At 30.6% G+C, this 26,611-nt stretch overlaps 1 protein-coding gene across 1 annotated transcript; it reads right to left on the bottom strand.

The window, feature by feature from the left end:
• Nucleotides 1–252: 252 nt before the first annotated feature.
• LOC111315044 (gibberellin-regulated protein 11-like) lies at nucleotides 253–2,298 on the bottom strand. Its single transcript, XM_022916663.2, has 3 exons — nucleotides 2,089–2,298; nucleotides 1,664–1,697; nucleotides 253–549 (listed from the first exon to the last, which is right to left on the bottom strand). The coding sequence occupies exons 1-3, from the start codon at nucleotides 2,236–2,238 to the stop codon at nucleotides 362–364; spliced, it is 372 nt and encodes a 123-aa protein (XP_022772398.1). The 5' UTR covers nucleotides 2,239–2,298; the 3' UTR covers nucleotides 253–361.
• Nucleotides 2,299–26,611: the final 24,313 nt, after the last annotated feature.

The following is a 26,611-nucleotide window of genomic DNA, read 5'->3' as shown; positions in this document are numbered from 1 at the left end:
ATTAATGTTGCGCTAAAAAAGAAAATACATTTAAAATGTGTTTTAAAGAAAGGGTAATTAAAAATTTTAAGTGTTTAATAAAAATGTTTTAAGTAATTAAAATATCTAAAAATATATATAATAATAAAATATTAAAATAAACAAACATAACAGACAAATAAATAAGCAAAAAGCTTAAACTTGTACATATAGATAATAAGAGGACACCAAAAACATACAAGTAATTACAATTTTCTTTTCACTCCTTTTTTTTTTATTTAATTAAAGTCAAGTGTCTTAAAAACAACAGACTCTCTTAATTACTAATTAAATTCAAATCCTTCAGAGGTGGTTGTGTTTAATTAAGAAGAAATCATTGGTTTCAAGGGCACTTGTATCTATTCCCATGCGTCTTCATTTGTGCATAGCAAGGGCACACATCCCTGTTAGCAGTAGGGCCTGGAGGCACGCACCCATCATTGCACCTTTGGCAGCAAGTGTTGCATGTTTTAAGGCACATCTTCGGCTTCCATGACTTGCTGCACCTGAATGCACACTTGGTCTGGCAATCTGGAAACGATATCCAATAATAAATTGGGCAATACTGAGATAAGATTTTTAGCTATTTTTTTGTAAAAATTTCCAAGAGGAAAAAATGACGAGTGTTTAAAATTTTTAACTTGACATAATGTTCATGCATTATGTAATTGAGTGTTTTCTTTTTAACAAAAGTACTGTGATTAGAAAACTTATTTTTTCATATTGTTGTACTTTTAAAATTATTTTTTAAGTTTTAATTTTTTTTACATCATCATTTTTTAATTAAAAAAAAAACAAGAAAAATGGTATACCGCAACTAAATGTTTCTTGCTTTTCACTCCTTTTCTTTTCTCCTCCTAAAAATGTACGTCTCCTGCACTTAAAGTTTCACTTTTTTTTCAAGAGTCAGTCAATTTCCATTAAATTCTCTTGTCATTTCATTTGATAATTACATGGGTGCATGTGAATTTTTTTTTTTTTCCATCCGGTCTTCGTATTTTTTGAAGTTTGGTTTGTATTAATTTAGGTTTGGATTTTTAGCCAAAAAAAAAAAAAAAAGGTATAGCTTCGTACATTTAATCCAATCTTAGAGAAAGAAAAAGAAGTATCTGAATTAAGCTCCATTGGATAGACCATGATTCGGGCTAATAAAAAAATTTTAGGGAAATGAGGAATGGAAGGTGAAAGTTGCTTGACTTTGTTTCACATAATTAAGGAAATTTCGTTTGTATATTTTTAATTCGAAATCAAGTTAAAAAAGTTTATGTTAATATCAATTAATCTCTTTATATATATATATATATATATATATGAACACGTGCGCGTAAAAAATTTTAGATTGAGAGATAAAAAAATGCATAATGGAATGAAGATTTTATTTAAATTAATATAACTTCTTTATTTTTTAAAAAAATTTAAAAAATATGATATGATGAAAAATATTAAAAACTGAAAATACATTTTTTTATAATAAAATAAGATGAGAAATATATATATATATATATAATTTGCTAGATGAGAAATAAGTTTTCAAATCACAATATTTTAGTAAAAAACGCTTAAGTAAATAATTATAAAACAATTAATTCAAATGATCTATGAAATATTAATAAATAAAGAATGCATTATCCAAAAACTCTCTTACCTTCTCTTTCAGCTTCAACCATGAGCATCCCAACCTGAAAGTTGTCAAAAAGAAATGATTAAACGTGTTTAGGGAAACCTAAGAAAGAAATAATTTGGTAACAGGAGCTAAGAAGTAACTAACAGCGCGTTTGAATAGAAAATTTTGAAGAAATTTAAAATGAAGAAATTTTAAAATGCCTTCATTTGTAATTATTTTATTTGGATAAATATTTTTTACAAAAATATTTAATTTATTGAAATTTGATAAATTAAAAAAATATTTATAAAAAAAATTAATGATATTAAAAATAAAAATTGAGGTTGATAAAAATTCTAATCGCCTAACTATTATATTTAAGTTCTAACAAAATTTATGAACATAATTCAGGACACAAATTCGAAAATGATAACAAAAATTGTTCTTATAAACCTAAAATCTTGTACCTCAGACATTAGAAGAAGACAAAGAAAAGCAAATGTTGTGTTGGTGCTGGCCATTCCCAAACTTTTATTTCTGCGAATTTTGGTTCCTTCCAAGATCCTAGTAAAGGGGTGGTTTCTTTTATGGAGGGTAGAGGTGTAAGTTTTTGGCATGATGTTTGTCTTTGATATGAATCGCAAAGTAATTTTAGGAAGCTAAATTTCTAATTTAAAGCACTTCAGCGATTTTTTAGAAGGAATGACCAAAATATAATGATTAATACGGATAAGGCGGGTTTGCCAACTAATTATAAAAGTAGGGATTATTGTCACAAAAAAAAAAGGTGGGATTATTGTCAATGAGAATTTGATTTCGTGCCAAGGAGAATTTAGGTTGTACTAAAAAGATTGTTGGTTCAAGTTAGTGTGCAACAATCTTTTTAGTACAACCTTGTTTTTCCTTGGTACGAAATCAAATATATATATATATATAAATATATATATTTATAGGTTAAAAGTTTTTGGAAGATTGTAGGAAGTAATTTTTTATGAATTTGTTAGATTTAATATAGATAAATTAGCTTGAATTGATCCAAAAAAAGAATGTATTGAACAAAATTTAAGAATCTTTTACCGTTAAATCAAACAAAAAAAAAAGAAAGAGGAAATGGATTCAAATTTTATTTTTGTATGAGTTTGATTCAATTTTAAGATAAATTTATCTAATTAGCTTTTGATTTATTGATTGATTTATTCATTTGATTATTCAGTGATTTTTAATATATTAATATAATACCTTATTATAATTATTATAATTTTTATTAAAAAAATAAGGCTTATCACTATATATTCACTATGGGGAGAGGTAGAACCTAGCAGCAAATATATAATGTTTAAAAAACTTGCGACTATAAGTTCAGTAGTTAAATCCATGAAACATGAATGTTGCTAAGAAATTAACTGAATATTCAATACTTATTTATTAGTCGAAAAGTAAAAATCATTTTCTTATTACATAAGATAAAAGAAGAAATAACTAAATTCTAAACTATCTCATTATCATTTACATCCAATTGAAGTAAAGAGAGGTAATGACTAATAACTCGAGGAGATCTTCGATAGAAATTCCTGAAATTGCATCATGCGACAAAGTAATCAACAAGTCTGCACAAAATTTCCTATCCAAAAATATGACTAATTTTTATAATGAATTAATATTATGAATGATTCTTATATTATAATAAAATATTTAATATAATATTTAAATTTTAAAAATTTTTAATATGATATTTAAATTATAAATCTATTAATTAATATAGTACTTGGAAGGATTGTTTGTTTATTGTATGTTATCATTTGAGTCTAATCACATTAAGAGTGAATATCATTTTAATTAATAAATTTATAGTTCAAATATTATATTAAAAAATTTTAAAATTTAAGTATTAAATTAAACATAACTTAGTAGTTATTTACAAGGCAGAGTCAACCGAAAGTCACAGCCCCCAAAATTTATTTATACCATTTTAAATTTATAACTAAACCTACCAAAATTAATATATGTCTCCTCTTCCTCCATTAAATTCACTGTTTTACCCTCTTTAGTTATTCTCTGGTTTTGCCTAAGTCATTCATAACATTAACTTTTTACAATTTAATCTCCTTGAATTATTTTGGAATTAATGTAATGAATGATTCTTAATTTATAGTAAAATATTTAATATTATATTTTGAGTTTTAAAATTTTTAATATGATATCTGAATTATAAATTTATTAATTAATATAATATTAAAAAAATTATTTATTTATTACTTGCCATCTTCAAAAAGCTCAATGATATATATATATATATATATATATATATATATAAAAAAGCATTCAAAGAACTAAGTAGTATTTAGAAGGCATTGGTTAGAAATGACAACCTAACAAAAAATACCAGTATGAAAGGCAATCTCACAGTCCTCAGCATTCTTTTAAAATTGGGCTTTAGTCAGGGAACCATGGTGTACTCAAATTAAAGGTTTCATCAAGAAAACACATCACCCTTATGTAAAACCTACTTTCTAATAAATCATTTGGAGGATTATTTACCAAAGAATGCAACATTACTATGGCTTAAAATGCCTAATTCCTTGAAACCCTTTTCTTCAATTCTCAATCTGTTGAACATGGAATCTGAAATGCTGCAAAGCCAAACCTATCCTAATTCCAAACCAGGCAGTAACGATTGCACCATAGAAGAGTTTGGAACAGTAAACTCGTTTCATGGCTAAAGTATCTGAAAGCTATAAGTTTGATAGGCAATTTTTAATTTCAAAGGGGGCATATTCAAGCTTAAAATAATTCAATATCAAAAGCACAATAAATTCAAATAACCCATTTTTACTTGTCAAAAACAAAATTGAAAATTTTAGTTGTTACAGATGATAATAAAAAAATTACCTGAGCAACAGACTTGAACCTGGGAGAGCCAGACAAGAGCTGTTGTAAAGAGAACACATGATGCTTGGTCTGAAGGTAAGACCCACCACAAATATGCTCACCGCATACGCTGGGTGCCTTGCCTTGTCTGTTCCTTGATTATAGCCAAGTTTTCAAGTCAACTGATTTAACTTTTAGATTCACTTTCACTCCTTTGGGCTTGGTATACCTCTTCCCCCGGTAATGGGTAAGGCCTAACCATTTTGGAAATTTGTGATCTGGGTTGTCTTTTCTTGTAGAGTCTATGACCACCCTAGGTTTAATCATCCAAAAAAAAAAAAAACGAAGAATAACTTTTTTTTTTTTTTTTTCCATTTAACGTTCTTTATATCTTACTATATGGATACCCGTGCTTTCTAGTGGATTAAAAAAATTTTATTTTTGTCATCATTATTTATTTTTTTATAAATTTTTTCAATTTAATAAACAAAGACGAAAAGTAAAAGATACAAAAAGATAATATATGAATATAAAAAAATTTAAAAAAAACTCATAAAAAGTATCACATGAACACTTCAATTAAGCTTAAAATATTAATTTTTTAAATTAAAATATCAAATAATAATTTTATTAATATAATATATATATAAAAAATTAAAATAATAAAATATATATTTTTATATATATCTCAAAATAAGTTTGGATAAAACAACCTAAACATAAAATCGTCCAATATACATCATATTTTATAAAAGCCTGACCTATTCTAACTTGATTTTTTTAAAAAAAAGGTTAATCTATATCAAATTAAAATAGATCGAAATCTATTCAACAAGAACTATTTTATTATCTCTAAAATTGATACTTTTATTACAAATTTTGTCTAATTAAAATATATGAAAAAGATGAAATAGACAAAAAAAAAAACCAAATTCAAAAGTTTTTTTTTTACAAAATTTATGTAATTAAAAAAACAAATTGGAGTGCCACGTGGGTACTTTTATTGAGTTTTTTTTATCAAATTTATTTAAATTAAAAATATTAAATTTTAAAAAAAGTTAACAAAAAAATATATAAGATAAATATATATATTAGCATACTTAAAAAAAAAAAAAAGAGTTACCACGCTAATAGATTTAATTTAACATTCTAATAGATTTATTTTTTTTATTATCACGCTTACAAAAAGAATCTATTATCTCGTAATAGATTTAAAAAATTAAAAAAAAAGGATAAAAAAAGACTAATAGGCTTTTTTGAAATTTATATAATGAATTTTAAAAATTAAAAATTAAAAATATGAAAAATTAAAAAAAGTTAAAAATCAAATTTGAATGTAACGTAACACTTTTGCTAATATCATTTTCTTTATAAATTATCAAATCAAAAAAAGTAACAAAAAAATATATTTAATAATAATATCAAACGGGTTCATATTTAAAATATTAAAAAATATTTATTAAATATAAAAAAGTGAAAAAATAAAATAATTTAATATGTGTCATACTCTTGATATTAAGTGGATCTCACAAAAAAATCTAAAACATTATTTATTAAATATATGTAAAATAAAAAAATAAACACATGACATATTTTCAGTATCTAGTAAGTCTTACACAAAAAAAGAAAAAAAAGTAAAAGAATGGTGTAGACATCAAATTTGTCCGATTTTTACTCAAGTCTCGTTTTAAAGTTCGTCGCGTATTGGGTTTTTTAGACCCAGGCCTGATTCCGATTTGACTGGGCTCTAAGATCAATTTTGACTCAACTGGGCTCCAAGCCCGATTCTGATTCAACTGGGTTTCAAACCCAATCTGATTCAATCGAGCCCGAAGCCCAATCTCATTATTTAAGCCCAAAGCATATTTACATATTATTATTATTATTATAATTATTATAATTATTTTATTATTATTATTATTTTACTTTAGTATTTATTAATTAAACAAAATATAATAAAATTTTAATTTTAATTAAAAAAAAAATGGTGGCACCGTCGGCCTCATCCAACCAACCACCCAGCCTAATCCAACTAGCAGACTACTACCATCAGACCAGCCACGCTTATGATCTAACCAAATCAGCCATCCTTACATACACCTACAGCCACGCTCTACAGACACCTACAGTCACCCCCTACAACCCTTAGACCACCTACTGTCCCGAACATACGTCGGATCCTATAAAGAACCCAACTTCCTCCCCTTTCAGGCGTTCAGACATGCATACATACACCTTGTTCTCGGGAGACATCTTCAAACACAAAAAAAAAAACCACAGTTCGTTCACGCCTAAAATTCCCTAAGCCTCCACAACCAGAAAAAAAAAAAAAAACCTTGCAATCAGAAAATTCAAATCTCCCAATCCCTCCCAAACAGAAAGCCAAACACTAAGAAAATAATAAAAACACAGAAAAACAACACAGCCCTATCTGAAGAGAAGAGCCTCAGTGCTAAAGCCAACTGCAACAAAGAAAAGAAATCATCAGTTAGGATTAAAAAAAAACCAAAAAAAACAAAAAAAAGACTGAAACTTCAAAGTTGGATCTACGACAATTAGCACTGTTTTTGGTGAAAAGAAGATCGGATCTGGAAAAATCAAGTCGATGAGAATTTCTAGGGGTTTTTTTTATCTTTTTCGACCATTGGCTACCATTGGTGGCAAGCGGCAGCCAGTGCGATGGCACGATGCTGGTTTCTGGCAAAGTCAGAGAGAAATGGGAAAGCTAAAAAAAAAAATTCTGAAAGAAAGGGTCAAATGAGCTAAAAAAAAGCTGACTTTTATAAAAAAAAAAAAAAAACCATAGAAATAAAACGACGTCATTTTGAGAAAGGCTTAAAACGACGTCGTTTTAGCCAACGAGATTCATGCGTCAACTCAGATCCGACCCGAGATCCACACAACCAACCCGTTAACCCGGTTCCTCTACAGCTTTGAACCTATTCAATCAAACCGGATCGAACCGCTCTTAAGCCGCTCAACCGAACCGCGCGTCAAACCGAACCTTTTTCAGTCCAACCAAACCATTGTTGATCGGATCGTTGACCGGTCCAATTCAGGTAAAAAGAATTTTTTATTTTTTTTTAGTATTTATATAATTATTAACATTATTATTGTTATTTATGCATGCTTTAAAAATTTTTTAGAGTTTATTAAAATAAATACTTTTTGTTTTATAATAATAATAATAATAAAATTTCTCTCTGCCTAGATGTTAGGGGGAATATAATCGTGTTTTAAATAATGATAATTTCACCTAGATATTGGAGGATTATTATTAAAAATAATAAATAATATTAAAACTAAATAAATTAATATTAACTCTTCATACTAAAAATTTATTTTCTTAAAAATTATAAAAATTAAACTTGCTCAAAAAGTTCACCTAGATGTTGGAGATTTCGTGTTTTCTTTAACCCAAAATCCAAAACACTAAAATTCAAAATTTCAAGCCTTAAAATCCAAAACACTAAAATCCAAAATCCCAAACCTTAAGAGTCTAAACCCAAAGTTAGCATACACCTTCTAATCATTCCCTAAAAATCGTACAAGTCCTAAACCTATATCCTGAATCTATTTCGAAACTTTAAGGATACGTGTAAAAATCTCACATGAAATTATTTGTTCCCAAATGTCGCCTAGATGATGGGGTATTTAGGAAACTTTAGTTCATTAAGTTTTTTCACATGAATTCTTAATTCGCGTTAATAAGGAGATTATTAAATAAAAAGTACTAGTAAATTAGGATCTTAAATATAAACAGTCACACCTAAGTTCTGCCTAGATATTGGAGAGTCGTGGTGGTCATTTATATTTAAGAGCCAAACTTTAAAATTGCATTTCATCTTGCATAATATCCATTGGCATATATATATATATCATTATATTATTGTTGACACTCATTTCGCATTTCTCTATCTTTGATCTTTATTTATTATCTAATAATACCATTATTTACTTTCTCATATAAAATGTTTCACAAAACAAAAATAGATATAATAAAATAAAACAAAAATAACATTCCGAAAGAAATAATTTTTGGTACTCTACCTAGATGTTAGAGAGTCACCAACAATTATCTTTTACAAAGGATGTTATTTTCATTTTCAAGGGATGTCGTGGTAAATATCTGTCAATAGTATTATTTTTAAAATTCTGCCTATATGTTGAAGAATTTTAAAATAATTATTTAACTTAGAGATTTTCTCGATACTCCTAAATAAAGAATTTTGTTAAAATTAATTTAAAAAAATATAAAAGGGATTATTATTAAATTTCAAATTAAAATTATTTCATCCAACACCGAAATAACGCATAATTAATTGGTACCAATTTATGGGCGTTGTGGGCATGCTAATCTTTCCCTACATGTAATCGACTTTCGGATCCAACCTAATTTTCGTAAACCGAAATTTATCTTTTTGATAAACTTTAAACTCACTTTTATACTTTTATTAAAAAGATAAACTTTTGAGTAGCCAATCACACCCTAACAAAGATTGGTGACAACTCCTTTTAATTTTTCTTGATTTTTAAAATCCTTTACATCTGACGGTCTTAAAACCGTTACGACAGCTTGGCGACTCCATTGGAGATTTTTTAGAGTCAGGCCAAAATTTTAATTATGCGCTATTGACAATTGTTGGATTTAATTGGTTTTATTTGATAGTTAATTTAATTCCTTTATTTCATTTTTCAAAAATTAATGCATAGAATAAATTGTATGTTAGTTATTACTTTATTTTGGTTTTGTGTTATGATTTATTTATGTTATGTTGATTAATACATCACTTTGCACACATTTTGCATACTTATTTGCATGCATGAGCTCTATTCCTTTTAGGAGGAAGTGAAGTAGCTACGCTCTCGTGAGGTGATAACCTTCGTATTTGCTAACGAAACACTTCCACTCAGATTGAACCATTTTCGTTAGTAGCCTATAATGGGTGAGGATCAGGGAGTCTTACTAGTCTATAATGGACAATGATGTGAGGAATAGTCTGGGAACCTTTAGACAAGTAAATCTTAACTCGACATATAGTGAGCTGCAAAGTTTAACCTTAGAATAGAGCCATGCCATCATTTTTTAGAAAATTACCTAAAATTAGGACACTATATATTATGTTCTATCATATAGATGTTTGTTTATTTATTTTCTTCTTTATTTATTTTTTTATTTACATTATTGATTTGTTCAATTCTTTTGTTGCCTTTAATTTTGCTGCATGCATCATATAGATATTGCATTTCTTAAGAGGGTATTATTTTGGATCAATCTTCAACAAGAAAAGCTTTTAAGAAACCTACGGGATGTCATCTATGTGTAAGAGCTCCCTACAGGTTAAAAGCCAATCAGAAAGTACTCAAGAGAAAAAGATTGTTTAGTAGATGGTCATATCCCGTCATTACCACAGTCAATACACATAGATCTCAATCAAATGACATATCAAAATTAGAGGCTATCTGGAAACAGTAGGGAACAGAAAGAAAAGAATATTTTTTCGAGAAATATGAGGATGTGGCACTACTCATGTCAGTAAAGATTGATGAATAGTTTATTAGAGCAGCAGTACAATTTTGGGATCCATCTTATCAATGCTTTTGTTCAACCAAGAAGACTTGACCCCCACGATTGAAGAATATTCATCCTTACTTCTGATAGAGTCTATAAATCAAGATAAAATCTATTGGAAGGAGCATAAGACTATCGGATATAGAAAAGACTTAGCCAAGATCATACAAGTAGGGGTTGAGGAGATAGACAAGCATAAGAAAGAAAAGAATAGGGCTAAGACTATTCCATCAGCTTTTTTGCTTGAGTATATAAAAAAATATATTGATACTGATCAAGGGTTAGATGTGTTTGTATTAGCCGTGTATGGATTGATGATATTTCCTAAGGTGTTAAGACATATAGAAGCATCAGTGGTTGACTTTTTTGAGCAATTGGATAAAGTTATAAACCCTTTACCAACTATTTTGGTAGAGATTGTTAGATCACTTAATTTTTATCGAAAGAAGGGTGAGGGGCGATTTATAGTGTGTGCTTAGTTGCTTTTTGTTTAGCTCAAAAGTCATTTTTGGGGAAAAGAAAAGATATTATTTCGACCATTTTTTGGTCATTTCGTTCCCATCAAGGAGTTTGTTGCCAAGGAATGGAGAAAGGATCAGACAAAAGGTTAACGGATGTCATTCCTTCTGGAACTCACTAGTGAGGATGTAACATAGAGGGCACCATGGATGCTTTCTATGGCCATCTTGTATAGTTGTGGAGATGAATCATGGGCACCTTTGTTAAGAACATAAGGGGTAATGAGTTATGCACCTCTTATGGTTCAAAGACAATATGACTTACTACAGTTCATTCCTATGACTTATAGACTTAATTCACTCGAGTTTGATTATGGGGCACCCGGTTATGTGAAAAAGGTTCGTGAAATCATCAAAGCATAGAAGTAAGTCAACCGAATGAGTCCAGTTAGATTTACAGATAATGTTACAGAAAGTTACCTTACGTCAAGGACGAAAAGGGTTAATGAAATTAAGCCTTTACCAGTCGATGTTTTAAAAAAGTTACCAACTCTTATTTCAGTATCGATATTGTCAACTTTTGAGATTACCCAATGAGAGTTTGAGATTGAAAAGAAAAAGTTAGAGAAAGAGAAGATGGCTATGATGAATCAAGTTAACTAACTAAGATATGATTTGATGATAAAAGATGATGCAGTATAAAAGTTGACCAAAGAATGAAAAGTATTGAAGGAAAATCTATAAAATTTGCATCAAGAAAATAAGAAATTAAGATTGGACAATAGACCTTTGAAGGGATCCAAGAAGGATATAGAAGAATTAAAAGATATGGTGGAGTATTGGAAGAATAGAGCTCAAGAGAACAAGGAAGTGATCTCTGCACTCACCAAAAAACAACATGAATGGAAAGAAAAACTTTCAGGAGCTTCTGAAAAGGTAGCGAAGTGCCAAAAAAAAAATAAAAAGCTAAAAGTCAAACTAAGGAATGAACAGAATAAGAACTCTGATTTACAAAATGAGAAAAAAGCTTTAGAGCAGGAATTAATGAGTTTAGAGCTTTAGTTGACAAGCAATCAGAGATATATAGATAAGATTTTGGCTAAACGATAAGAAAGTGAGGATTATTGGGCTCACACTTACAATATGAAAGTGGATGCTCAAGAAATATGGAGATCTAAAAGTTTAGGGAGACAACAATACATAAAACATTTGACCGCTCAAATTTACAAGGCTGTTCGAAAAGCAGGCTATATGGTTGAAAAGATGGAAGCACTGAAATGAGAGATTATACCGACCTAAGGCTACAATCAAAGACTATTGAAATTTTTATGTGAAGCTAGAGAGCAATATGCTCAAATCAAATGTTTTTATGGTTTTAATGCAAGGATGATCGGATGATGTATAAAGATTCCCATGAAAGTTTTTTTTTTTTTGTTTCGATTGATCTAAAACAATACCCATAATTTGCATATCATTCATTCCACACATGTATTTTAATAAAGGTAAATACTAACAATAAGAAACAATGATATTATATCATGCATTCTAATTCATGGTTAATAAACTAAGGTTCAAGGATAGCAAAGCCAAAGAATCTAGGTCAGACAATCCCACATAGATATAATACTCATTCTCAAGCTTGAGTTATGGAAGAAGAGAACGTAACCAGATTTGAAAAAGTTAAAAAGGCACAATAAAAAATAAGAGAAAGAGTGATGGAGATACAACAAAGTATCAAACCACAGATGGCTGAATTAAAATAATTACTGACTGGTTCATTAAAAGGTAAAGAAGTTGTTGAGGTATCAAAGACAGGGGAAAAAGTTAATACGAAAGAACCACTCTATCCTCCGGGATTCACTCCACCTCAAACCCAAGCTCAAGCCCCTTATGGTATACACATCACCCACTAAGTATGCAACTATACCCCTATGTCAATCATTCTGCTAGCCAACAATCGATCCACTTGAATACTAATGTGGGGCCTATCCCAACTATCCCACCATAGTACCAAATCTTGATGAACCAGTTGACTATGAAAAGTTTCATGAAATGTCAAAGCCTATTATAAACTCAAAAATATGAAACAAGTATGATCAACTTGAAGAGAGGCTCAAAATAATGGAGGTAATGATATTTACTAGGTCATTGATGCTAATAAGCCGAGCCTAGTACCTGATTTTGTTATCCTGGCTAAATTTAAAACCTCGGACTTTGAGAAATATGATGGAACAAAATGTCCTTCTACTCATATTACCATGTTCTATCAAAAGATGACAGGTCATACCCAGAATGACAAATTTTTGATACATTATTTTCAAGATAGTTTAATTAGATCAGCAGCAAAATGGTACATACAATTAGATCGAAGCAAAATTCATATGTGGAAAAACTTGGCCAAAACCTTTATTACTCAATATAAACATGTCCTTAATACGACCCCTGATAGGCTGTCATTACAAAATATGGAGAAAAAATCAACGAAAACCTTCAAGGAATATGCACATAGATGGAGAGATGCAGCGGCCCAGGTCCAACTACCACTGACTGAAAAAGAGGTAACTATGCTATTTGTCAACACACTAAAAGTCCTGTATTATGACAAGTTGGTGGGGAATGCCATCAAAAATTTCTTTGATATGATAATCTCAAGAAAAATGATAGAAAACACTATCAAAAGTGGGAAAATTGAAGGGCCTGAAAAGAAAATAGCAAGTTCAAAAAAGAAAGAGCATGAGATAGATGCTGTCACTCATAAAAATCCCTCGCACCATCTTTTTATCCCATATAATCCAAACCCTCCATACCCTCCTTACTACCCTACCACTAACCAAATTTCTCAACAACCATATCATTATCGGGTACCCCAACAACCACTGCACAGATCAAACTTTAGCCCTCAACCATCTAATTACACCCTCGCACCTCCAACCCGACCATTTGTTTAACCAACCCACCAAACAATAATCAAAGAAACCACAAAATAATAACAATCGAGAAAGACTTCATTTCGATCCAATTTCCATGTCTTACATCGATTTGTACCTTTAGTTGGTGAGAGGCTACCTCATTGCTCCTTTTTATGTGAAATCATTAAAGCCACCTTACCCGAGTTGGTATAACCTTAATGTTAAGTGTGATTATCACTATGGTGTTCAGGACACTTTATTGAAAATTGCACGGCATTTAAACATAAAGTGCAAGGTCTAATAAATGATGGGCTTTTAACTTTTGACACCAAATTCAAGCCAAGTGTCAGTGAAAACCCTTTGCCAGATCACACTAAAAGGAAAATTAATATGGTGGGTAAAAGAAAATATATGAAGATCAAAATATGCGTGGATGAAGTAAAGACTCCTTTTGAATGGATGTATGACTGTTTATGTGAGACATGCATGATTCAACGCTATTTTTAGATGAGAACAAAAGTTGTGAAGACCCTAACCAGTTTTGTAAATACTATGGAAGAATGGTTGGACATTCGATCCAACTTTGTGAAACTTTTAGACGAATATTACAAAGCTTAATAGACGAGGCCATCATTGAGTTTTATGATAAATGTAATGAAAGCAGTGTGAATACAATGGGTGGTGAGCATCCTGGAAAATCTTTTATTCCTAAACTTTTCACTGTCTACTATGATGAGAAATTGAAGCCCGCAGCTGAGAAAACCATTTCCTCTTTCAGGACACCAATGATTATTTATGTCCCCAGTCTATTTCCTTACCAAACTGATAAAGCAGTCCCATAAAGATACAATTATAATGTTGTGATATAAGGGATTGATGTGACTTCGAATGATCCATTTATGAAAAATACTACCAACATAACAGGAGTATGAGAAATGACTCAAAATGGTCGGATTTACACTCTCGATATGTCAAAAAAGGCCAAAAAAGGAAAATGTAAAATAAGAGAAGAAAACATAACGAAAAGTTAAAATTCTCAGCCAATAGCAAGCCCAGAAGTGCAAATCAACAAACTGGTGACAGAGAAATAAACCTGTGAGTTTTTAAAGATCATCAAGCATAGTGAGTATAGTGTGGTAGATCAACTGAACAAACTACTAGCTCGTATTTCTTTATTGTTATTATTCTGAATTCAAAACCATACAGAAATGCTTTGTTAAAAGCACTTAATCAGGCTTATGTCGAGCATAATATTTATGTTGAAAAAATAGATCACATGGTCATAAATATTATAGCCCTAAATTTTATCTCCTTTAATGATGATGAAATACCTCCAGAATGATGAGGTAGCATTAAGGCCTTGCATATTACTGTAAAATGTAAAACCTATACTATGACCAAAGTTTTGATTGACAATGAATCATCTATTAATGTCATGCCTCTAATGACATTGACAAAACTCCCAGTAGACTCCTCTCACATGTGAAATAGTCACATGATTGTAAGAGCATTTGATAGAGCACGAAGAGAGGTAATTGGTGATATAAAGATCCCATTACAGATTGGTCCTTGTACTGTTAATGTTTTATTTCAAGTGATGGACATAACTTCTGCATATAGTTATCTATTAAGAAGACTTTGGATTCACACGACTGGAGTTGTACCTTTATTTTTGCACCAGAAAGTTAAATTTATCATAAAAAAGGAACAAGTTTGTGTAGATGGTGAGAAAGATTTATTAGTAACAAAGACCTTAACCACTCCTTATATTGAGGCTGCAAAAGAAGCAATCGAATGTTCATTCAAAGCTTTTGAAGTAGCACATGCTACTTATGTCAGATAGGGGTCAAAGATACCGATCCCTTAACTGTCAAAAATAACAAATATGGTGATCAAATAGACTACTGGCAAGCGTTGGCAAGCTGGGCAAGGCTTAGGAAAAACTTTACAAGGAATCACAACAGCATCCTGCTTGGTGGAAAATAAAGAAAGATAAAGGTTAGGCTATAAGCCTACAGCTGCTAATAAAAAGAACATAATGCTGGAAAAAAAAAAAGAGAATGGCACACCTCAAAGGGTAAGACTCGATTGATAAAAAAAATGGTGTTCCCTTATTTGTATGAAACATTCTGTTCAGGTGGGCATGTCTATCCTAGATTAACGGAGGTTGAACAAAAAGAACCAGAAATAGGATTGGAGAAAACTTTTTCTTGATTTCAAATTGGAACAGATGAATGAGTCATACAAGATGAAAAGATTTATTTTTCTTTTTAGGTTAAGAGATCTGAGAATGGCGTACTGTTTTTGTTATTCTTGAACTTTTTAACTCGAAAATTCCAATTGCTTCTGTCCAAGAGCATGCAAAGGTTAAATGTATGGGCTTATTTTCATTGTCTTAATAAAATGATGGATGCAATGCATTTCACATATACCATGTTCTCTATTTTTCATTTTTCTTTTCTTTTTCATTACTATCCTCTTTGCCCTTGCCAAGATTCTTTGTGATTATACCCATTTTCAAGTTTTCTAATAATGAACATTATGGACGACCAAGGTAATAACACCAGGTTTGATTTTGAAAATTCGATTCACATTAGCGAGCTTGATAATGATATTGATTCAAAAGACTATGATTTACCTCACAATCTACTGAAATGGATGAAGCAAGAGGAGAAAATTATAAAACCCCATCGAGAATTAACTGACATGTTAAATTTGAGAGATGATAAGAATAAGAAAGAAGTTAAAATTGGTACTTCATTATCACCGATTGAAAAATAAAAACTAGTGAATTTACTACAAGAATATGTGGATGTATTTGCATGGTCTTATCAATAATGAACATTATGAACATTATGAACATTATGAACGACCAAGGCAATAACACCAGGTTTGATTTTAAAAATTTGATTCACATTAGCAAGCTTGATAATGATGTTGATTCAAAAGACTATGATTTACCTCATGATCTACTGAAATGGATGAAGTAAGAGAAGAAAATTATATAACCCCATCAAAAATTGACTGACATGTTAAATTTGAGAGACGATGAGAATAAAAAAGAAGTTAGGATTGATACTTAATTATCACTGATTGAGAAAAAAAAACTGGTGAATTTACTACAAGAATATGTGGATGTATTTGTATGGTCTTATCAAGATATGCTTGGTTTTAACACGGAGGTGGTTGAGCATAGATTGCCCTTAAAACTAGAGTGTCGATCGATATAGCAAAAGTTGAGATGCATGAAGCTAGAAATGTTACTAAAGATAAAAGAGGAAGTAAAAAAGTAATTTGACACTGGTTTTTTAGAAGTAACCAAGTATCCTAAATGGGTAGTCACTATAGTCTTAATTCCTAAGAAAGATGGAAAATTTAGAATGTGTGTGGACTATCGAGATTTGAATAGGGCTAGCCCAAAAGATAATTTTTTGTTGCCACATCTTGATACCCTTGTGGATAACACTGCTAAGCACTCTTTTTTTTCATTCATGGATGGTTTTTCTAGCTATAACCAAATCAAAATGGCTCGTGAAGATATGGAAAAAATCACATTTGTGACAATGTGGGGCACATTTTGCTATAAAGTCATGCCTTTCAAGCTAAATAATGCTGGTGCCACATATCAAAGGGTGATGGTCACTCTTTTTCATGATATGATGCACAAAGAGATAGAGGTATATGCCGATGATATGATAGCTAAGTCTCAAAAAGTTCAAGATCATGCTGTTAATCTCATAAAGCTATTTGAAAAATTACAGAGATACTAGCTCAAGTTGAATCCAGCTAAATGCATCTTTGGTGTTAAATCTGGAAAGCTTCTAGGGTTCATAGTCAGTGAAAGAGGTATAGAAGTAGACCCTGATAAGATTCAAGCCATTTAAGAGTTATCAGTGCCATGCACGTAGAAAAAAACAAAAGGCTTTTAGGTTACTTTGTAAAAATAATCCTGGTAAATGAGATGAAGAATGCCAAAATACCTTTGAAAAGATTAAAGAATATTTGACAAGCCCCCTAGTGTTAGTACCACCAGTTGTAGGAAGGCCATTAATTTTATATCTAATGGTTCAAGAAAAATCAATGGGATGTGTATTGGGGCAAAAAGATGAAACTGGTAAGAAAGGGCATGCCATTTACTATTTGAGTAAAAAGTTTACGGAGTATGAGGTCAAGTATCCCTAAATAGAAAAAATATGTTATGTCTTAGCTTGGACTACTTGTAGACTCGATAATATATGCTCTATCTTATGACTTGGCTAATATCAAAGCTAGATCCCCTCAAGTATATTTTTAAGAAACCATTTCTATCAGGCAGGATAGCGAAATGACAGGTCATGCTCTCGAAATATGATATTGTGTATGTGACATAAAAGTCCATAAAAAGGAACGTAATAGCTGATTTTCTTGTGGATCGAGCTACAGAATATTACAAGCCAATGAAGTTTGAGTTTTCAGATGAAGACTTAATGGCGATTTTGCAATATAAAATCGAAGAGCCTATAAGAAAAGTATGAAAGATGTTTTTTAATGGGGCATGGCATTGAGGCAGTGCTAATATCCCTAGAAGGGAATTATTACCCTTGTACTGTGAGGTTAGATTTCAATTGTACAAACAATATTGCTGAATATGAAGCATGTCATGGGGTTATAGATGACCATTGAAAAAAAAATTAAAACACTAGAAGTATATGGGGATTCAGTCTTGGTAATTTATCAACTAAAAGATGAATGGGAGACCAAGGACCCAAAACTAGTGTTATATCAAAGGCACATAATTGGCTTGATGAAACATTTTAAAGAGATCTAATTTTAGCATGTCCTTCAAGAATAAAACCAGATTACTGATGCCTTGGCTACTTTGATAGTAATGTGCAAGTTAAATGATAGTATAGGAATCCAACCCATTAGAGTACAAATGAAAAATTCACTAGCCCTCTGTTCGAATGTGGAAGAAGAGGTAGATCGATAACCATGGTACTATGATATTATACAATATATCAAGTGTCAACACTACCCGAAACAGGCTTCAAAAAATGATAAGAGGATCATCTAAAGATTAGCAGTAGAGGTTGTACTTAATAGAGAAATCTTGTATAAAAAGAGTCAAGACCAGATCTTACTAAGGTGTGTAGATGCTATTGGAGCAAGAAGGACACTTGAAGAAGTATAGGAAGGAATTTATGGAACACATGCTAATAGGTATATGATGGCCAAACATATTATGAAAGTAGGCTACTATTGGTCTACGATGAAAAATGATTGCATCAATTACACCAAAAAGTGCCATAAATGCTAAATTTATGCAGATAAAATCATTCCCCTCCAGTCTCACTGTATGTCTTGACGCCACCATGGCCCTTCTCTATGTACAGAATGGATGTGATCAGACCCATAACCCCAAAAGCTTTAAATGGGCATCATTTTATCTTTATGATAATCGATTACTTTACCAAATGGGTAGAAGTAGCTTCATACGCTAGTATTACATGATCAGTAGTGTGCAGATTCATAAAAAAAGAAATAATATATCGGTATGGGCTCCTGAAAAAGATCATCTCAGATAATGCTAGCAACTTGAACAATAAAATGATGAAAGAATTGTGTGCATAGTTCAAGATAAAGCATCATCATTCAGTACCATATCGTTAAAAAATGAATGGTGCAGTGGAAGCTACGAATAAGAACATCAAGAAAATATTGGGAAAAATGACTGATAATATAGAGACTGGCATGAAAAATTACCTTTTGCCCTACTTGCCTATAGAACATCAATTCGAACCTCCATAAGGGCCACCCCGTTTTTGCTAGTATATGAGATGGAAGTCGTACTATCGATTGAAGTAAAAATTCCTTTTCTAAGAGTTTTGATAGAGGTAAAACTGAATGAAGCATATTGGGTTTGAGATCATTTCGAGCAACTAAATCTTATTGAAGAGAAAAGACTATCGATGCTTAGCCATGGGCAAATGTACCGAAAAAGAATCATGAGAGCACATGATAAGAAGATACAACCTTGATGCTTTTGTGAGGGTGAATTGGTTTTGAAAAAGATTTTGTCATATCAACATGACAATAAAGGAAAATGGACACCCAATTGGGAAGGTCCATATGTGGTAAAAAAAAAAGGTATTCTCTGGCGAAACTCTAATCCTTGCAAAAATGGATGGTAATGAATTACCAAATCTTGTGAATTCAGACATTGTCAAGAAATATTTTGCTTAAAAAAAAGATACAAAAAAAAGAGATGATTCAGACTGAAAATCCAAAAAGGGTGGTTTGAACCAAAAAGGGTCATTTAAGCTGAAAACCTAAAAAAGTAGCTTAAATGAAGGTGAAGCTAGGAGAAAATCCTTCAAAGAACAAAGAAGTGGCACCAAATGGATGAATCATCGCCAAAATTAAGAGAGATGATTGTTAAGGGCAAGTTCTCATTAGTTACAAAAATGAGGCAAGGATTGGTTATATGAAATAAAAAATAGCAAGATTGCCAATGTAACAAGTTTTTAGAAAAGACCTGGTCTGAGTAGGCCAAGGACATTTCCAATGTTCATTATCTAGAGAATTGATATTTAATTTTTAAAATACTTTTGAGTTAATTATTTTTTGTGTCCCGAAAGGCTTATCTTTATCTTTCTAAACCCAAAATACCCAATTACTGACCATGTTTCACACTCAACTTTGAACCTGAAATCATTGCATTTGTCATTTAAAATTAAGATAATGATTGATAAAGTTCATAATAAACCAATGCATCACTTGAAAAAAGAATGCAATATAAGGATGATAGAAATAATGATATAAGTTCAGAAAGAATGAAATGAAATTGATTGATCACTGAAAACAAAGAAAAAAAAAGAGATAAAGAAAGAATACAAAAAAGATTTTAAAGCAACAAAAAGTTGAATGAGTCCATTAGAAGACGAAGATTTCTAGACGAAAGTCGAAAAACTTAGAAGAAAGAGACTAGTGGAAACAGCTTTTAAAGTTTGAAAGAATTGAACCAAAAAGTTGAATTAACTTAGATAAAAACACATGATATAATTCGTTGATTGCATCTTTGTCTTTTCATTCATTATAATCATTGTATACATCTCATACCTTTTGATAAGTTACATAAAAAGGTTTCTTTATGAGACATCAGGAATAATCAGCATTTTTTTTTTTCAAAATAAGATGAAGGCCTTGAAGATGATATGTTATCTCTAGCACGATTCTTAAAATCAAAATTGTCAATCTATAGAGTGAACAATCCCTTATTTTTCAACTTACAGCTCAGTTTTAGTCACATTTCTTCTCTTGACTCATGGTTTAACCCCGATCGTCATTATTTTTTTGACTCATGGTTTAGTCCCAGTCGTTATTATTCCTTGACTTGTGGTTTAATCCCGATCTTCTTTATCTTTTTGACTCGTGGTTCAACCTCAATTGTTTTGTGATTCTTTGGCTCTCGGTTCAATCCCAGTCATCGTTATTCATTGACTCGTAGTTCAATTTTGGTTTTATTACTTTTTTATTCGTGATTTAATCCCGATCTTCATTATTTCTCTGACTTGCAGTTTAACCCCAGTCCCTGTGATTCTTTGAGTCATGGTTTAATCCCAGTCGTCATTATTTCTTGACTCGTGGTTTAATCCTAATCCTCATTATTCCTCTGGACTCGCGATTTAACCCTAGTCCTTATTATTCCTTGACTCGCAGTTTAACCCCAGTCCTTATGATTCTTTGACTCTTGGTTCAGTCCTAGTCGTTTTTATCTTTTTGACTTGTGGTTCAATCTCGGTCGTCTTTATCCTCATGACTTGTGATTTAACCCTAGTCCCTGTGATTCCTTGACTCGCAGTTTTAATTCCAGTCATCATTATTTTCTTGACTCGTTGTTTAATCCCAATCCTCATTATTCCTCTGGACTCGCGGTTCAACCCTAGTCTTCATTATTCCTTGACTCATGGTTTAACCCAGCCCCTGTGATTCCTTGACTCATGGTTCAGTCCTAGTTGTCTTTATCTTCTTAACTTGTGGTTTAATCTTGATCGTCTTTATCCTCTTGACTCGTGGTTTAACCCCAATCCCTATGATTCCTTGACTTGCGGTTGATCCCCAATCGTCATTATTTTTTTGACTTATGGTTTAATCCCGATTTTTTTATTTTCTTAACTGGTGGTTTAATCTCGATCTCTTTACTTTTAAGTTATGGTTTAATCTCGATCCTCATTATTTCTTTGACTCATGATTTAATCCCGATCTCTTTAATTTTAAGTCACGATTCAATCTCGATCCTCATTATTTTTTTGACTTGTGGTTTAATCTCGATCTCTTTATTTTATGACTTGCAGTTAAATTCTGATCTCGTTATCCACCGACTCACAGTTTAATCCCGATCGTCTTCATTTTTTGACTCAAAAAAATGAAAAAAAGAAAAAAAAACAACAAAAACAAAATAAATTTTTTTAGCTTCGGATAAAATTGGTGTCTTTATCTTTGCCCTATTTTTGATTCTCAATCATGTGCAAAAACGGGCAACTGTAGACACCAAATTTATTCGATTTTTAGTCAAGTCTCATTTTAAAGTTCATCGTATATTGGGTTTTTAGACCTAGGCCTGATTTCATTTAACTAGGCTCTAAGCTCGATTTTGATTCAACTGGGTTTCAGGCCCAATCTGATTCAATCGGGCCCGAAGCCTAATCTCATTATTTAAGCCCAAAGCATATTTACGTTTTATTTTATTTTTTTTACTTTAATATTTATTAATTAAATAAAATATAATAAAAATAAAAATTTAATTAAAAACAAAAAGAAAACAAAAAGTGGTGGGGCCGTCGGCCTCATCTAGCCAACCACCCAGCCCTATCTAACCACCAGACCAGCCACGCTTATGACCTAACCAAACCATCCACTAGACTAGTCCCATCAGACCAGCCACGCTTGTGATCTAACCAAATAGCCATCCCTATAAACACCTACAACCATGCGTTGCAGACACCTACAGCCACCCCTTTCAACCTCTAAACCACCTATTGTTTCGAACATATCTCGGTTCTATAAAAAACCCAGCTTCTTCCCCTTCCAGGCGTTTGGACACGCATACATACACCCTACTCTCGGAAGACATCTTCAGACATAAAAAAAAAACCAGTTCGTTCACGCTTAAAAATCCCTAAGCTTTCACAACAAGAAAAACAAAAAAAAAAACCTTGCAATTAAAAAATTCGAATCTCATAATCCCTCCCAAATAGAAAGCTAAACACTAAGAAAATAATAAAAACACAAAAAAAAACACAGCCATCTTCGAAAAGAGGAGCCTCAACACCAAAGCCACTTGCAACAAAGAAAAGAGATCATCAATTATGCTTAAAAAAAACAAAAACAAAAAAATGAAAAAAATAGATCGAAACTTCAAAGTTGGATCTACGAAGATCGACCCTGTTTTTGGTGAAAAGAAGATCGAATTTAGAACGATCAGGTCGAAGAGGATTTCTAGGGGTTTTTTTTATCTTTTTTGGCCACAGCAACCACCAGCGGTGGCCACCGGTGACAACTCAAGCGACGGTCAACACGACGACATGGCACAGATTTCTGGCAAAGTCTGAGAGAATTAAGAGAGCTGAAAATTTTTTTTTCTGAAAGAAAGGGTGAAATGAGCTAAAAAAAGTTGATTTTTATAGAAAAATCATAGAAGCAAAATGACATCATTTTGAGAAAGGCTTAAAACGATGTCGTTTTAGCCAAAGAGATCCATGCATCAACTCAAATCTGACCTGAGATCCACGCAACCGACCCGCTGATCCGGCTTTTCCACAGCTCTGAACCGATTCAATCAGATCGAACCAAACTGCTCCTAAGCTAGCTCAATCGAATCGCGTGCCAACTTGAGCCTTTTTCGATCCAACCGAACCACCGTTGATCTATCCGGTTCAGGTAAAAAAAATTTTTTCTATTATTTATATCATTTTTAACATTATTATTATTGTTATTTAGGCATGCTTTAAAATTTTTTAAAGTTTATTAAAATAAATACTTTTTGTTTTATAATAATAATTAACAATAATAATAATTAAATAACAATAACAATAATAAAAATTCAAATGATTTTTTTTATACAACTTTTAATTCCTTTTTAATTTTTTTTGGATAATCCAAGAATTAAATAAAAATAATAAAATATGCAACTAATAATAATAATAATAATAATAATAAAATTTCTCCCTACCTAAATGTTGGAGAGAATACAATCGTGTTTTAAATAATGATAATTTCGCTTAGATGTTGAGAAATGATTATTAAAAATAATAAATAATATTAAAACTAAATAAATTAATATTAACTTTTCATAATAAAAATTTATTTTCTTAAAAATTATAAAAATTGAACTTGCTCTAAAAGTCTGCCTAGATGTTGGAGATTTTTAGAGATGTTCGTGTTTTCTTTAACCCTAAAATCCAAAACACTAAAATCCAAAATCCAAAATTCCAAGCCTTAAAATCTAAAACACTAAAATCCAAAATCCTAAACCCTAAGAGTCTGAACCCAAAGTTAGCATACAACCCCTAATCATTCCCTAAAAATCGTGCAAGTCCTATACCTATATCCTAAATCTATTTTGAAACTTTAAGGATACATGTGAAAATCTCATATAAAATGATTTGTTCTCGAATGCCACCTGGATGATGGGGTATTTAGAAAACTTTATTTCATTAAGTTTTTTCACATGAATTCTTAATTCGCATTAATAAAGAGATTATTAAATAAAAAGTACTAGTAAATTGAGATCTTAAATATAAACAGTTGCACCTAAGCTCTGCCTAGATGTTGGAGAGTCGTTCTGGTCTCTTTATATTTAAGAGCTGAACTTTAAAATTATATTTCATCTTACATAATATCCATTGGCATATATATACATCATTATATTATTGTTGACACTCATTTTGCATTTCTCTGTCTTTGATCTTTATTTATTATCTAATAATACCATTATTTACTTTCTCATATAAAATGTTTCACAAAACAAAAATGGATATTATAAAATAAAACAAAAATAACATTATGAAAGAAATAATTTTTGGTACTCTACCTAGATGTTGGAGAGTCACCACTAATTATCTTCTGCAAATGATGTTATTTTCATTTTCAAGGGATGTCATGGTAAATATCTGTCAAAAGTATTATCTTTAAAATTCTACCTATATGTTGGAGAATTTTAAAATAATTCTTTAACTTAGAGATTTCCTCGATACTCCTAAATAAAGAATTTTGATAAAATTAATTTAAAAAAATATAAAAGTGATTATTATTAAATTTCAAATTAAAATTATTTTATCCAACATCGAAAATAGTGCATAATTAATTGGTACCAATTTATGGGCATTGTAGGGGTACTAATCCTTCCCCACACGTAACCGACTTTCGGATCCAACCTAGTTTTCGTAGACCAAAATTTATCTTTTTAATAAATTTTAAACTCGCTTTTATAGTTTTATTAAAAAGATAAACTTTTGGGTGACCAATCATACTCTAACAAAGATTGGTGGTGACTCTTTTTTATTTTTATCAATTTTTAAAATCCTTTACGTTTGACGGTCCTAAAACCGTTACGACAAATGGTTAAAAAAAAGTAAAAAAAAAGTTTGATATAAGTGGATCTACATAAAAAAAAAAATGTCGACTATTTCTTAGATTAATTGGCATGTTATTGGAGTTAGCACTTAAAGGTTGTGGGTTTGAGAGAACCTAGGCATGTAATATCTTCTTCAGTTAGGTAAGGGGTTAAAGGTAAATTAGGAACTTAAAAAAATAATAATAAAATCTTTTTAAAATATTTATTTTTTGTAATTTTTGGAGAAATTAATTAAATACAAAAAATTCAAAATGGAAAAAAGAAAACAACAATAAAATTAAATGGGACCTATATTAATTTATTTTAAAAACTAAAATAATTTATTAAATATATAAAAAAATATAAAAGGAAAATAAAATTTAAACAACAAAAAAAAAATAGGAAAAAAAACAAAAAAAACAAAAAAAAGGGAAAAAAGGTGGAGCATGGTTGTGCCACTTTTGTGTGCAAGTCAATAAATGGGTCAAAGTTAGCATGGATATATGTAATCGAAGCCATGATTCTTTCACGTTGCTTTGTCTAATATGTGCGTGTTTTTGCATGATATATTATTGACTCTAGTTGCTTTCTTAATCCGGATAAATGTTTTTCCCTTTTTTTTTTCATTTTTAATGTATTGTACATGCATGGCGAATGTAAATTATGTATAGATATAGATATTAAAAAAATTAAAAATTTAAAAATTTAAAGGTTGATTTTTCCTTAACACTTTTTAAATCTTTTTCTGGACATGTCATAGTATAAAAAGAATTCTATTAAAATTTCATTTAAATCATAAAAAAATCAAATACTTATTTTCCACTAATTACTTAGTTTTTCTTCTTAAATTTTCACCTAAATAAAAATAAAATATTTAATAAAAAAACTCAATTATTTTGGGATGTTTAATTCCAAATAAAAATAAAACTCAATAAAGTACTACCTACTCATATTAAAGTTGTACCGTAAATGGCTGAACCCAAATTAAAAAAAAAAAAAGTTAGATGAAAAATCCCCTAATTCCTTGACACAAAAAACTTAGCCATTTTCACTTGCGACTCTTCTTGTCTTTGCGATTACCTTTAGCATATTTCACCTCTATTTCAAATACTACACAATCTTTAGAGTCGATAAACCAACAACAAACTAGAATTAATAATACTTTTCTTAGTTCTAGTTTCGAGTAAGCAAGGGTTGAGTTAGATTGGAATGCTTTTCCAGCCAATCCAGTAGAACAACCACCAATTGATAGTTACCATCCAAATAATCATGATGAAATTAGAAAATCATACTTTCAGAAGGGTCTTGTCAACCTCACAATCATAATTTTTCACAAAAAGAAATTGGAGGTAGATTGCATTGATTTAATCCTGCTTGGTTTGATAAGTATAAGTATTGGTTAGAATATAGTATGAAGAAGGACTTAGCATTGTTTGTGTTTTTATTTGTTAAGTTCGATGTTAAAATGTTTGGTGGAAGTGATGTATTTAGAAGTGGAAGATTTAACTCTTTGCATACATTTTATGATCATGTATTGCTTTACTATAAGATGCTTGGATTCTTTGAAATGCTATTAGTAGACAAAATGGC

The sequence above is a fragment of the Durio zibethinus genome, chromosome 20, assembly GCF_047325235.1.
Source record: "Durio zibethinus cultivar Kanyao isolate XHJ-2024 chromosome 20, ASM4732523v1, whole genome shotgun sequence".
NCBI lineage: Eukaryota > Viridiplantae > Streptophyta > Magnoliopsida > Malvales > Malvaceae > Durio > Durio zibethinus.
The sequence above is the reverse complement of the archived record's forward strand: the minus strand, read 5'-3'. Positions and strand labels throughout refer to the sequence as shown.

What these genes read in the sequence shown, in the direction of transcription:
- LOC111315044 (XM_022916663.2), bottom strand. Translation starts at nt 2,238, where the DNA reads ATGCCAAAAACTTACACCTCTACCCTCCATAAAAGAAACCACCCCTTT. An exon ending in GTCTTCTTCTAATGTCTGAG is followed by an intron (nt 1,698 to 2,088) that starts GTACAAGATTTT and finishes GACAACTTTCAG; the next exon opens with GTTGGGATGCTCATGGTTGA. An exon ending in GGTTGAAGCTGAAAGAGAAG is followed by an intron (nt 550 to 1,663) that starts GTAAGAGAGTTT and finishes TATCGTTTCCAG; the next exon opens with ATTGCCAGACCAAGTGTGCA.